Raw genomic sequence first — 14,718 nt, forward strand, 5'->3', positions numbered from 1 at the left:
CACCCAAACAATCATCATGTCCTCATATTTGTCTCCTTAAATCTTGAATCTGTTCACTTCATACCTACTCTAACCACCTTATAGTTTCGGCCATCATTGCTCAGCTGCATCATTTATAAAGCCTACCACTGTACACGGCCTCCCTAATAGCTCAGTTGGCAAAGAATCTGCCTGCAATGCAGGAGACCTTGGTTTGATTCCTGGGTCAGGAAGATCCCCTGGAGAAGGGAAAGGCTACCCACTCCAGTATTCTGGCTTGGAGAATTCCATGGACTATATGGGGTCGCAAAGAGTCAGACACGGCTGAGCGACTTTCACTTTCACCACTATATATCCTGTCTCTGCTTTACCTCTGGTCTAATTCCTTCTCTGCAGTGTAGCCAAACTGACATTCTGACCTCTCATCAGGCCATTTCCTTGCTTAAAGCCCTCCAATAACTTTCTGTTAGTCTCAGGATTACCCCAACCTCTTTCATATACTGTAGATGGCAACTTCTTATCTTTCTAGCCATATATCTCAACTCTAGTTCCCTGATATTCTACAAATTACTCAAAATAACACCAATCGGTCATGTTCTCACTTACCTTTAGATCTTTCTATATTCTGCTTGCTTCTTAGACTGCTCTCTTACCCACCTTGCTTTAGCTCAATAATGTCAGCTTTATCTCTTTTGGGAAGTCTTCAATATCCTAAACTAAATTAGGAGCTCTCCTATAAACCCATACCATCTTGCACTAACTCTTATCCTGGCACTTACTACACTGCCCTGAAACTGCCTGCTTACTTGCTGTCCTCTGCCCCTGATGAACTGCAAACGCCTTGAGAGCAGGACTCTCCTGCTTACTGCTAAAGCAGAGTGCCTAGTGTGGTGCTTGGCACACTGCGTGTCCCAGCTACATATTTAATGAACGAATTCCAGAGAAAAAGGAGCAAAGACATTTCAGACAGCGGGGATGACTATGATACAGACTCAAGGTATTGACTCAACTAAGATGAACAGATTCACCTTGAAAGCCAACAAGAGCTACTAGAGGGCTTCTGGGGAGAGAGAACATAAGAGATGCAGGCAATTTGGAAAAACAAGGCTCAATTCTATTTTAAGGACACTCACCATAGGAGAAGGTGTCTGGCATGGGGACCCCATGCCCAGCCAGCTCCTGGAATGTCCAGAATTTGTTGATGCAGTTTAGAATGCTCTGTGGGCGGTTGACTAAGCGGCAGCCCAGCTTCTCCAGGTGTCGCAGGACGGTGATGTCACTGTCCGACTGCACGGAGGGCGTGGGCACGCGGACAAGCACCACGTCTGGGAAAGTGGTGAGCGCCTTCTGGTTCAGCTGCAGGCCTGCAATCAAAGGAAGAAGTGAGCTGTGTGCTGGCTGTCATCTAATCCCACCAGAAGCGCTGGTTCCAACAGATGCCTCAAGACTGAAGTTAGCGGAAAGAAGAGCCTTGAAAGTGGCACTTGAATATCCTGTTGTAATGAGAGGCTACTGTCCATCTTATACTCTAAGCAAATGAACACTGAGGAAATTCAAAACAGTGAATGGGGGCAGGGGAGGAGGGCAGTGTACCGAGAATAATCCAAGTCAGAAAAATCCACAGGAGATAATATAGTGCAGTACCTCCTTCCATAGAGCACTATTAATAGTATTCCCTAAAGCCTGGTGTCTTAGAAGGCTGGGGACAATAATAGGGAATGCAGTATAAGACACTTAAGGTATTTTTACTACTCTCATGATTTCATCTTTAAAAGTCATCTGGAATATTATGAATATAATGGATGTAAAATGTCAATGTTAAGTGAAAAAGAAACGATACAAAATTATCGATATAAGTTAGAAAAGGTATATCAACATTTTAACAGTGGTAATGGGATTATAGATGATTTCCTATAATTATCCATATTTTCCAAAATGCCTCCAACTGTATATTACCTTTATAACAAAAAACTTAAAAAATAATCAATCTACTAAAAGTCAATTTAATATTAAGAAACACTAGAATGCATCACAAAACAATTGATCTGTGTAGCCAAATGACTTAAACCTGCATGATACTGGATGAACTGGGAGTATTAGCTTGTGATGAGGACTCAGAGGAACAGGAGTGCAGTCTTCAATTATCTGTAGGGTTCCATGCAGAAGAATTACTTGGCTTGTCTTCTGTGACCTCAGGAGATAGAGCTGAGGAGCTATCCATAAGAGCACTATTTTGTCTGACTGCTCACTGCTGTGACCCCAGCCCCTAGAACAGTATCTGGTGCGTGGTAGGCACTCCATGTTTGTTTAATTGTATAGAAGCTACATAGAGATAGATATGGGCTCAACAAAAGGGATACTTTTCCGCTGTCTTAGGATGGAATGGGCTGAGGCTCATTAGGTCATTCAAGGATGGCACAGAAGGAATGTCACAGCAACCTGCTTGATCTCTTTCAACCCTGCTAGCCTATGGTTTGTATTACTCTTAGTAGTTAACTGGGCATCTCCAGTGCACTCAGCATTTGGGGATACAATGACAGAGACAGGAAGTGGACTGGAGAGGGCAATGAGAAGTAAGTTCAGGGAATTACTTGGTCTGCCTTAGTGAACCTTAAAGGAGTCTCTAACATGCTCCACAGAAAACCTTTTAAACACAGTTCGAGAACCATGTTATAGACTTTAACCTAAAGCACCTTTGATTTCGTAAGTGATAAAAAGTGCACAACCATATTAATTTCAAGAAAATAAAAGTTACCAAGGAAGTTACTATTTCTCTATACAGGGATGAATTATATCAATACAAAAACTCTAAGCAAAACAAAACAACAGCAACCAAACAGAAAAACCCAAACCACAGAACGACTACATGGATCTAACTTGCACAGTTTCCTCCCATTCTAGATGTTTCACCAATTTAAAGCAAAGAGAGTAAGTGCAATCATTAAGTTAAATTGTTTTCAGTACTTCTGTTGACAGCGTGAACCCAAGGAACTGGAACGTAATTCTCAGGGATGATGTCTAAAGAGCATTCAGGTTATCTTCACTTTGCCATCAGAAAACAGTATCATTTATATGTGCTTTTTCCTTTGCCACTAATAGCCCCTGGGGAAAATAATCTGAAAGGGGGGAAAAAGCAAACCCTGAGTAATATCCTCAAAATTGGTAGGAGAAGAAAGAAAAGTATTCAAGTTGGTGAAAAAGGTGAGTAAATACAGAACAGTCAGGGGAAAAGTGACAGCCCAGAACGACATTACATAATGAGGTAATATATGCAAAAATGCTTTAAGAACTACGAAATGCTATGCATATGCAAGGCACCGGCATTTTTACTGCACAGACATTCTACGGAGCAAGGTAGGACACTTTATGGAGATTTGCACCACCTGATGAGAAAAATGGCTTTGCAACAGAAAAGTGACCTAGAGAGATGAGAAGCAGCAGAAACATCTGGCTTTTAAATCTTAACAGGAGACCACAGACAAACAGTTAAACTTCTAAATGGGAAGAAAAGAATTCAGTCATTTCTGGAAATACCAACCACACATGGACAGAGACAGCTCAGCCTCGACAAGCAGATTCACGTACACCTAGAAGTCTTACCAGGACTTCATCTCTCTTCTCCAAAGGTAAATCTTTAGGCCTGGCTCATTCCAACTGAAGCCTTTAATAAATGAAGAATGGAATGGATTAACGTGGAGCTGAAAAGGCTCTTGCAAGCAGTTAGACAGATGTGGCCTCTGACTGTGCTGGCCTCCAGCTCTGTGCAGAGAGGAGCATGATGGATTTAGGGAAAACATCAGTACAACCAGTTCTTTCTCTGCCCACTGACCCAGCTCCAGCATCCGTGCTATGGGGCAACGTCACCTGCCCCCGATCACTCCCGTTTTCTTTGCTGTCTGTACCTTGGGCTTCCCGTGTGGTGCCAGTGGTAAAGAATCTGCCTGTAATGCAGGAGACGTGGGTTTGATCCCTGCGTAGGGAAGATCCCCTGGAGGAGGACATGGCAACTCATTCCAGTATTCTTGCCTGGAGAATCCTATGCACAGAGGAGCCTGGCAGGCTACAGTCCAGAGAGTCGCACAGAGTCAGACATGACTGAAGCAACTTAGCACAGCAGGTCACGGCACCTTGTCCAAATTAAACATTTCTAGAAGCAGGAGACAAGAGTCTGCAGCTTGTGATGGCATCCATCAGCAGGAACGGCAGTTCCGCACAGCCATGGCCAAGAACAGCTTGGATTTAAGGCTGCTGCTAAGTCACGTCTGTCGTGTCCGACTCTGTGCAACCCCATAGACGGCAGCCCACCAGGCTCCCCCGTCCCCGGGATTCTCCAGGCAAGAACACTGGAGTGGGTTGCCATTTTGTGCTCGGCAAACCTGTCAGTGAATTCTTGAGCCTTTAACCACTTAGTAATCTCTCTCCCTCTTCCCATAAATATCTCCTCTCAGGAAAGGATGGAGCTTAATGTGTCACCTTTCCTGGGATCATTAACATTCCCACTGCAATCTATGGGCCTTACGCCAAAGGAATGAAAGGCTGATGCAGGAACTCAGAGAGGGCAGGCTTCTGCTTTGCTGGCAAGGGATGGAAGGAAAGCCCTGAACCATGAGGGGCTCATTCCCTCAATAACAAGCAATTTCATGTGATTAAGTGCCCTAGTGCTCTTGGGTATCACCTTGACCTGGACATCAGGGTGAAGGGAAAGAAGCTGAGTTGCTTCTGGGATATTTGGGATCTCTCAGGCTCCTAGACTGGGCTTGAAATTTACTATTTAGCCTCGAACCAATTTTTTTTTTTTTTTTAATTAAAATGATCACTCTGTCCCCGAACAGGTCCATAAGATTGTGAGAATGATCCGACCCCAAACTAGTTAGTACAATGATGAATAACCAACCTTGCTTAAATCAACTTTTTGAAACCACAATATTTCCTCCATATTACTTCCAAAAAGAATAATATATTTTCATGGGTAATTACGTTCTGATTTCCTTTTGACTCTATTATTTATATTTGGAGATATGTTTAATGTATTAAAAACAAGATAGAAAAATGAGTAACTTTTCCAAAGAATTGAGCCTGTTTTTCTTCCTAACCTATATATTGGATTAAATTAATTCTACAGAACTAGACTTTTGCATTTATATGTACAACAGCAGAGAAATGCACATAATAATACAGAGAAATAGCTTTAGAAATAAGTCATTATTGGAAAGCAGAGCTCTAAAAATTAAAACCCATTTTCAATCATTCATACAAATACAGGGAAGAGTCAAGGATAATAAAAGGTAGAATCATTCAGATCTGAATTTGCCTAACATTTTGTGTTTGAGGGACTTGGCTAAGAGCTTTCATATGTATTATCGTATTTAAATTAAAGATGTTTCGTTAAAAAAAAAAACCGAACAGACTTGTAGTTGCTGAGGAAGAGTGATGGCCTGGAGTTTGGGGGTGGTAAATGCAAACTATTACATTTAGAATGAATGAACAAGGTCCTACTGTACAGCACAGGGAACTATATTCAATATCCTATGGATAGTGGGAGTATCCACAGGAAACTATATTCAAAACCATAATGGAAAGGAATATAAAAATAGAATGTATATAAGTGTATAACTCCGTCACTTTGCTGTACAGCAGCGATTGGCAGAACAATGTAAATCAACTATGCTTTAATTTAAAAAAATGACATCTTGTATATGAACCCTTGTACCGGACTGATTATCAAAAGTCTTTGCATTTACACAGACCTGATGCCCAGTGGGTCACCACCCTTTAGATGTGTGGGCACAGAGCACTCATTCATATACACACATGTGCATCCCTGGCTTCACAACAAAAATGCAAGCTTCAGAACTAAACTGGCAGGGCTTCCCCGGTGGCTCAGTCTTCAAGAATCTGCCTGCTAATGCAGGAGACGTGGGTTTGATCCCTGATCTGGGAAGATCCTACATGCTGTGGAGGAACTAAGCCTGTGTGCCACAACTACTGAGTCTGTGCTCTAGAGCCCCGGAGCCACAACTCCTGAAGCCCGTGTGCCCTAGAGTCCCTGCTCTGAAACAAGAGAAGCCACCACAAGACCGCACAACTGCAACGAGCAGTGACCCCTGCTCGCCACAACTAGAGAAAAGCCCACGCGACGACGAAGAGCCAGCACAGACAAAAAATAAATAATTGATTAACAACAACAACAAAAAACCCTAAACTGGCTTCTTGAATGCTAGGAAAAAAACACTTCATGTACAAAGCAAGTGGCAGAAATAAGAAAAAACGCAGAACACCATAGCAGGAAAGCCAGCAAAGGACCTCACTTACGGGAGTTTTTAGAACCACTACACGTGAGTAGGATCATGTTTACTACTAGCCATGGTTGGCGGTAAAGCTGAGAAAGGAATCAACACTATAAATTAAGTGCATAATAATCCATCAAGTGCTGCGCACTACCATGTCGTGTGAGGAGGAATATGTGTCATCCCAAACATGATCTGGCTCATCCCAATCATTCTCCACATTTTCTCCGGTCTTTTTCTACCCTACCCCCCAGCATTTCCTCATACGGAAGTTATTTTTATTCTTACTATGCCGCTCTTCCTTTCCTTTTAAAGGTCTTTGTTACAATGCTTCAAAGAAAATTGCACCTCCATCCCATTAAGACTCACAGTCATTATGAGGCCACCTTCTCTTTCCGCCAGATGCTATTTTGAGGTCATTTAATTCAGTTCAACCTTTATTGAACTGTTGCAATGAGTCAGACACAGAAATACAAAGATGAGCCAGGTGGTCTCTGCCTACCAGGAGTTTATCATCTCTTTATGGAGAAAGATACTGACATCATTCAGTCACTCAACACACATTTATCATTTCACATAGTCCTTCAGTGAAGATTTATTGAGCACCTACTTTGGGCCAAACCCAGTGTAAGAGTTGGGTTTCCCCAGCAGGACTCCTGGAGACAAGGACTGAAGTACAGGGGGTTTATCATCAGGGTGGTAATTTCAGGAAACACTGGGAGGGGAGAGGAGAAGACAATGCTGCAAATAAAAGGTGTCTTAGGAAGTGAGTGATGACCTTGGCACCCAGAGCTTAATCCTGCTGGGCAACAATAAGAAATGGTTTAGTGCACACTCCTTGGTTACCACACCCAAGGGGCAAGGGAGCTAGTGATTTATAATTTTATATGTATTCTAAGTCTGGCTGAGAGCAGATCCAGGGGTGTGGTGTTAATTCCCTGGCCCTTCTGGCTTACCATACACGTGTGGACAAAGTGAGCTCCTGTAAGCAGAGAAAGCTGTCAGGCAGAGATTCAGGTACTACTGATGGTTAGATGCAGGATGGGGGGGGGGGGGTAGGGGTGCCATCAAATGTAAGAGCAAAGCACCATGGGAGAGCCTCTGACAGTGAAGGAACATGCATCCAGGCACCGTCTTAAGGGCTGGGCACAGGGGCGGAGGTGTGTGCGTGAGACAACATCCCTGGGATTTAAGAAGAAAGAAGACAGACAACTGTAATTAATGTCAGTGAGGTTCTACAGAGCACCTGGGTATTAAGAAGAGTTATCAGTCTGGTTTGGGCAGGGGCTGGGGAGATTCTAACACAATATTAGAAGTGCTCTCGCAGGTATATATATCAGGGTACAGTGACAGCAGAGGAGGAGGGGACAGCTAGGTGATTATTTCTAAGAGAATCAAGGCAAGTTTCAGACAGGAGATGTCGACTCACAGTGCTTCTGGCTCAGAAGAAACATGTGTAACTAATAAAAGCTTGATGTCTACCTCTTGTTGCAAAGGCATGACAACCCATACACACTGAGTTCAGGAATATCCCAGGGCTATTTGCAAAGGCCTTTCAAGAAGTTGAGGCCACAAGAGATGAAAGGCAATTATGACAAAGTGGATAAAGTCCTGGCCTCCACGTCAGAGACCTGATTTAACTTGTGCTGTCATTGAACAGCTTGGCAAGACAAAAAATGTCCCTGGGTCTCAGTTTGCTCTTCTGTAAAAGAGAACAACTTGAAAACCTTCCTCTCTCCCTCACCTCACCAACACAATCTTTCCTGCAACCACAAAGACAACCCTCATCAAGCCCTTCCCGCCTTTCACGTCAGTCTCTCAAGACTCCAGTCTCCAAGGCCCTGTCCCTGGACTCTGAGCCACACCCACCCCAGTTCTGACACTGCCTTTTCTACTCCCACCTCCACCTCCCCTGTGCCCTAGGGGACTCAGTCGATGGGACTCAATGGGCAGCAAATCCTCTATCCTCGACCTTTTCAGTGAGTGTTCCTTTCCTCTTCTTTTTTGAGTCTAATTGACCCCTGCCTTTCCCCAGTGGCACTGCTTCTTCCTCCCTCCCAAGCTGTGGCGGTTTTCTCTCTCTCACGCCAGGGGTCACTGGGCCTGGAGGTAGGAGAGACGTGCTCCTTGCTTCTCACTGTGGCTTGACCATCCCCCTTCTCTCCTCCTAAGACACCCAGTCTGACTCTCGTCCAACCACACCACATCTCCCTACTTGTGCAGGTCTTCTAAGGCTCCCAGTCACTCCCCTGTCCTTGAAGCTTTAGCTCCAAACTCACTGACTCTCTTGCACTGTCATAGATACTGGTGACTTCAATATCCCAATGCAGGGGATCTGGGTTTGATACCTGGTGGAGAAGGCAATGGCAACCCACTCCAGTACTCTTGCCTGGGAAATCCCATGGATGGAGGAGCCTGGTAGGCTGCTGTCCATGGGGTCGCTAAGAGTCGGACACAACTGAGTGACTTCACTTTCACTTTTCACTTTCATGCTTTGGAGAAGGAAATGGCAACCCACTCCAGTGTTCTTGCCTGGAGAATCCCAAGGACGGGGGAGCCTGGTGGGCTGCCGTCTATGGGGTCGCACAGAGTTGGACACGACTGAATCGACTTAGCAGCAGCAGGGAACTAGATCCCACATGCCGAAACTAAGAGTCCGCATGCTGCAGCTAAAGATCCTGCATGCCGCAGGGAAGAGCAAAGATCCCATGTGTTGCAACTAAGACCCAGCGCAGCCAAAGAAAGAAGTCAATTAATTAAAATTTAAAAAAAAGAATTCTTCCGATGCCCAGGTCTCTCCATCTTTTGACTTCCTTTCCTCCAAGGATCCTGTCCATCACCCCAGCCCAGCCACCACTCCCAGTTACATTCCAGACTTTATGCAGTGATCAGAATTCCCATCTCCAACCACTGCGCCCTATATTTCCAGCTCACTCTCTTGTACCCCAACTCCAGCCACAGTTTGATACCATCTGGAACTACCATGCACGGGTCCCCCATCTTTTTACTGCCCTTCACTCGCTTCATGCCCTCACTTCCGCCCTTACACTATTTAAATTCCATAGTGAAGCACCACACATATTACCCTCATGTCCTTGCACCCATTTCTTGCTTGGCTAAACCACAATCCCAGTAACCCTGACCCCACTCTGCGTACTTCATGTGTTCTTCTATGCAATGCAGCATGGCTGGAGAAAAAATACACAAATCTGTTGGCTGGTCTCAAGGGCATCCCTACCACTGCCTGGTAAGCATTGTTTCCCTAGTCCACTCACTCTCCCTCAACCCCAAACAACTATTTCACACTTTGTCTTCTTGCCTCAAATCTTTACTTCTTCCTACCTCCTTCTCATTCTGACTCTTCCTATTTCAATGATTCTGAAGCAATCAGAAAAGAACTTCTCTGTAAGTTTCCACTATCACATCTACTCACCTAGCTGTTCCTTTGCCAATAGGTTACCTTCTCTATTATACAGCGGCTGAAGTGTCCTTGTTCCTAGCTTAAGCCAACTTCTTGAAATATGCATTCGATCCCAACCCCTCTCAGGCATTTAAGGCAATGCTCCAGCAATTAACCTCCTTCTCCTAAATCTCCCATTTCCCTCTATCAGATCATTCACACTAACATAAAATACGGTGTTATTTCTCTCTTCTTTAATAAAAGCCTCTCAAATTCATCTTTGAGCAATATCTTAGCTCAAGCTGCTATTACAAAATATCATAGCCTGGGTGGCTTAAACAACAGACATTTATCTTGCACAGTTATGGACACTGGAAGTCTGATATTGGGGTCTGATACTGCCTTCTTGCTGTATCCTCACACGGCAAGGAGAAAGAGACAGACAGAAAGATCAAGTTCTCTCAACTCTTGTTATAAAGGCATTAATTGGATCATGAAGACCCCACCCTCATGATCTCATCTAAATCTCATGACTCAAAGGCTCTACCTCCAGATACCATCACATCAGAAGTTAGGGCTTCAGCATATGAGTTTTGGGAGAACACAATTCAGTCCATACAAGTTATCAATCCATTCTTCACCTTTCCATTATAATAAAACTCCTAAGACAGTGCGTGTATTCACTGTGTTCCATTACTTCATTGAAACTGCTCTTATCAGAGTCACTAATGCTAAGCCCATAGTTTAAATCCAATGGTCACTTCTCAGTCCTCATCTAACTTGATTTACCAACCACAGCTGAAATAGTCTCATCATGTCTTCCTTCTTTAAATATTTTCTCCACTCAGCTTCCAGCACACCACACTCTCCAGGGTTTACTTCTTTTACCTAGGATTCTTTGCTGGTTCCTCTCCCTCTCCCTCTCCCCAGAGCGTCCCCAATGGCTCGGCAGTAAAGAATACACCTGCAATGCAGGAGAAGTGGGATCCCTGAGTATGGGAGATCCCCTGGAGGAGGAAATGGTAACCCACTCCAGTATTCTTGCCTGGAAAAAACTCCATGGACAGAGGAAGCTGGTGGGCTACAGTCCATGGGGTTGTAAGAGTTGGACACGACTGAGTGACTAAGCATGCTTTCTCCTTCTCCCCAACCAGTGAAAAGTGAAGTGTCCCAGAGCTCAGTCCCTGGATCTCTTTTCTGTCTGTAGTCACTCCTGGGAGACCTGTATGGAGATGATTCTACTTTTTATATCCTCAGGCCAGGACTTTCCCCTGAATTGCAACTGATATGATAAACTGCCTACTTACCATTTCCATTTGGATGTCTAATGGGCACCTTAGGCAGTCCTGATCCTCACCACCTACCCAAACCTACTCCCCTCGCACCCTTTGCATATGAATAAATAGTAAACCTGATTCTCACAGCTGTTTAGGACAAACATTGGAACTTTGAAGGCCTCCTTGATTAGTCTTTCTTACATGTCCAATGTCTGATCCAGTAGGCAAATCCTGACAACTCTGTCTTCAAAACATATCCAAAATCCAGTCTCTTTTCCCCTCCTCCCCTGAAATCATTCTAGTCCAACAATCAGCATCCTTCATCTCTCACCTGGGCTGCAGCAACATCCTCCTAGGGGATCTCTCTACCTCTGCCCTTGCTGCCATCAGTCTATTCTCAACACTACGGCCAGTGTGGTCCTGTGCACGTAGGGCAGGTCACATCACCCCTCTGCTCAAAAGTCTTCAGCGGATTCCCAGCTCATTCCAGGGTAAGACAGAAAGTGCATCAGTGACTCACAAGGCCCTGTATACAGGGTCCCGTCCCACCCTCACCTCTCTGACCTCCTCTCCTAATGCTCATTCTTACTCATTCTGCTCTGGCCACACTGGTCTCCTTGCTGTTCTCTCTCCCTGAACCACCCTATGCCCAGATATCCCAAACAGCTTGTGTCTTTATCTCCTTCAGGTCTTTTACTTGAACCTCATGCTCTGGGTGAAGACCACTCCAGCCACCCTGTCTAAAACTACAATCCCTTCTCTCGCCCCCAGAAATGCGCTACTTTTTCTTCCTTCTTCCTTCCTTCCTTTTTTCCTCCTTAGCTCTTTTCACCATATGCTAATATATTTTACCTCATTTGTATTCTATTTCCCCATCTAGAATGTAATCCTCGAGAGGCAGGGATTTCTGTCTGTTTTGTTCTGATGCCTAGATCAATACTCCACACATAGTAGGCAGTCAACAGATATTTATAAAGCAAATGAATGAACAAAATCCTAATAATGAGGGAGACTGTGTCTGTTCTTACTCTCCTTTGTGTCTCCAGCACCTAGCACAGCACCTGGCCTGGCACAGAGTGGGCACCCAATTGATATTTGTGGAATGAAGTAAAGGAATGAATAGGATTGTTGTGAAGATTAACTGACACATAAATGATATTAAACTATTAGGAGGAGAAGGGGGCGACAGATGATGAGATGGTTGGATAGCATTACTGACTCAATGAACATGAGTTTGAGCAAACTCTGGGAGATAGTGAAGGATGGGGAAGCCCGGAGTGCTGCAATTTATGGGGTAGCAAACAGTTGGATACAACTTAGCAACTAAACAATAGCAACAACAATTACAATACCAGAGTTATAGGAATGAGGAACCATTATTCCTGTTTATTCGTCAATGCATAGTAACTTAACTGTATCCCTTCCTCACAACGAAATCTTGAGTTACTTTTTAATAGTGAAGGATCGAGTAGAATTAGATTGAGAATTTTGGATTCTGTTGTAGTTTTGTAACAAAACAATATAAAATTCAAATAAGGTCAAGTCTCTCTGGGAAATAGGTACTGTGGCCTACCTATCTACTGGAGAAGTTGGTGAAGTGGGGATAAGCCTAGCAGTAATGTACCTGGACGTCAGTGGACTCTACTAAGAAGAGGAATGACAAGGGGGATGGATGGATGCAGATGACCTGGATCTCTCTGATGATGGCTGTATCCCTTCTACCAGGCAAGCTTAACCAATTTGGTGGAGGGTATGGTAGTAACAACAAGTGATACAGAAACCTATAAAGTAGGGCTCTGAGATCCACTAAGGACCCCCATCTATTAGTTCTAGAATGTTTTCCAACACAGTTCATGAGCTGTCCCTAAAAATAGCTGTTAGGAACATCAACATAAACCACACTTCAACCCATCCTCAGTCCTGGAGGTCAGCCCACAGTAATAGATGTGGACCCACGGGGTAGAGCATATCCATTCAGCACTCACGTCAGTCTGGAAACATTATATGGTCGGTGCTTCCACCCACTCCCTGATCTTTCCACTAGTGCTGGATGCTGGTTTATTCGGATTACAGGGTGTCAGGCACAGGCCTTTAGCATGGACTAAGGTTAAAGATCAACCTTTGTGCACAAAGTTGAGCCTGGTATGCTTTCTTGCTAGTGTCTTCTTGCACAGTAATGGGAATCCATCCTTTCTCTACAAGGCCCCTGTCCTCTTTTGGAAGGCTGAGAAAAGACCATTTCCTCATTCAAATTTAATTAAGATTTCTCCCCACCCAAACATTTTAAATCGTACACACCTGATTCCTACAAAGAACCATGTGAGAGTCTCGCAGAACAACTTAATGTAAAGAACCTGACCTAGAAACTGCCATATAGCCACCAAGGTTTTAACTCTGAAAGTAAGGGAAGAATGCTGAATCATCCTGCTCCTAGGAGCCAAACTGTAACACATCCTCATTTCCAGGTCAGACTCATCTCTTCTGTCTTGGTATCTGTTCCTGAGTTTGGGGCTATACTTGTTTCTTGAGACAGTTAATTGTAAAGACCTGTGGGTGGTCAAAACACTTGATCTGCACCAATGACTCTGCCCTCAAATAAATAAACATCCTCATCACGAAAACAGTTATGCATCCAGTCATGAAATCTCAGACACAGCACCTAATTACAGCACAAGTCTCACATACCTGCATTAGCCTCTCACATAGCTGCATTAGCCTTTAACAAATGTCAACTGAAGGTCTACTACGTACCTGTTCTGGAGCATACATTTGAGCAATATCCAGTCATTTTGGGGGGTGAGAGAAGATGAACTTTGTAAATAGGTAAATTACAATAATATACAATGAATGCTATCTTACTCGGCAGCAGATGGAAAAGAAAGATGCTTGGGGACCAGGTAAGGAGTCAAGACAGACTTTAGAGAAAAGAAAGACTTGAGATGCATATAAAGGGTGAATAGGAGCTCCCCAAGGGGCAGGGAGCTGGACCAGATGAGCATCTCAGGCAGAAGCAATTTCAGTGCACGGGGCAAGGTGAAGTCAGTACAGCTGATGCATGGGATGGAGTGGAGGCAAGGAAACAGAAAGTGCTGAGCCCAGAATTACTCAGTGTTGGTCCCCAACTGCCAGCCAGCACCATATGCCCAGACACCCTGACTGGGCACATAATTATCAGATTAATATGTAAAAAGAAACTTGGCCTATGGCATATGATAAATGCTCCATGTGTTTCGTTTTGAATATTCCTACGTGCATTTTTGTGCCGTATTCACCACCACTGTATCCTCACGATTGAGAATAATTAACAAAAATGTGTTGAATGAATGAAGAACTTGTGGTTTCTAAGAAGGACATGGCGATGCACAGATTCTCATAATGCTACATCCAGCAGGACCTGAAGGTCATTCACTCCTCCCAGTAGTCTCCCCACCCGAATCTATGCTCAGTAGAGCCGACCACTGGGTTAAATAACCATAGAACCTTGCATTTGCAGCATTTCTTCAGTTTACTTGTATTATTCTGTTTAAAATAATTGCAGTGTTTAAATCCAAAACTTTGATCCTCTTGTCTGAATTCTACTTCATATATAACCTGAAATTCTTATCTCTGGATTTGGGTTCCCACTAGCCTCCATGGAGGGAAGATGGGCAATGAATTTAAGGAACTGGCGGAGTCACTGCCCATTCTTGTCTCAAAATGACCCCTTCATCTACTCCCACATGAATCTAAAGAAAGAATGGAAAGGAGCAAAGATATGAAGCCTGAGTAAAGGTGA

General features: G+C 44.0%; 1 protein-coding gene across 1 annotated transcript in view; it reads right to left on the reverse strand.

Annotated features, from left to right (window-relative positions):
• The window catches only part of RIMKLA (ribosomal modification protein rimK like family member A), a 35,254-nt gene that overhangs the window by 17,634 nt on the left and 2,902 nt on the right, over positions 1–14,718 (reverse strand). Inside the window, exon 2 of the mRNA XM_002686451.7 lies at positions 1,113–1,343. Coding sequence (XP_002686497.2) covers positions 1,113–1,343 — 231 coding nt within the window. The remainder of the gene's footprint in view (positions 1–1,112; positions 1,344–14,718) is intronic.

This window comes from Bos taurus, chromosome 3 (genome assembly GCF_002263795.3).
Source record: "Bos taurus isolate L1 Dominette 01449 registration number 42190680 breed Hereford chromosome 3, ARS-UCD2.0, whole genome shotgun sequence".
Taxonomy (NCBI): Eukaryota; Metazoa; Chordata; class Mammalia; order Artiodactyla; family Bovidae; genus Bos; species Bos taurus.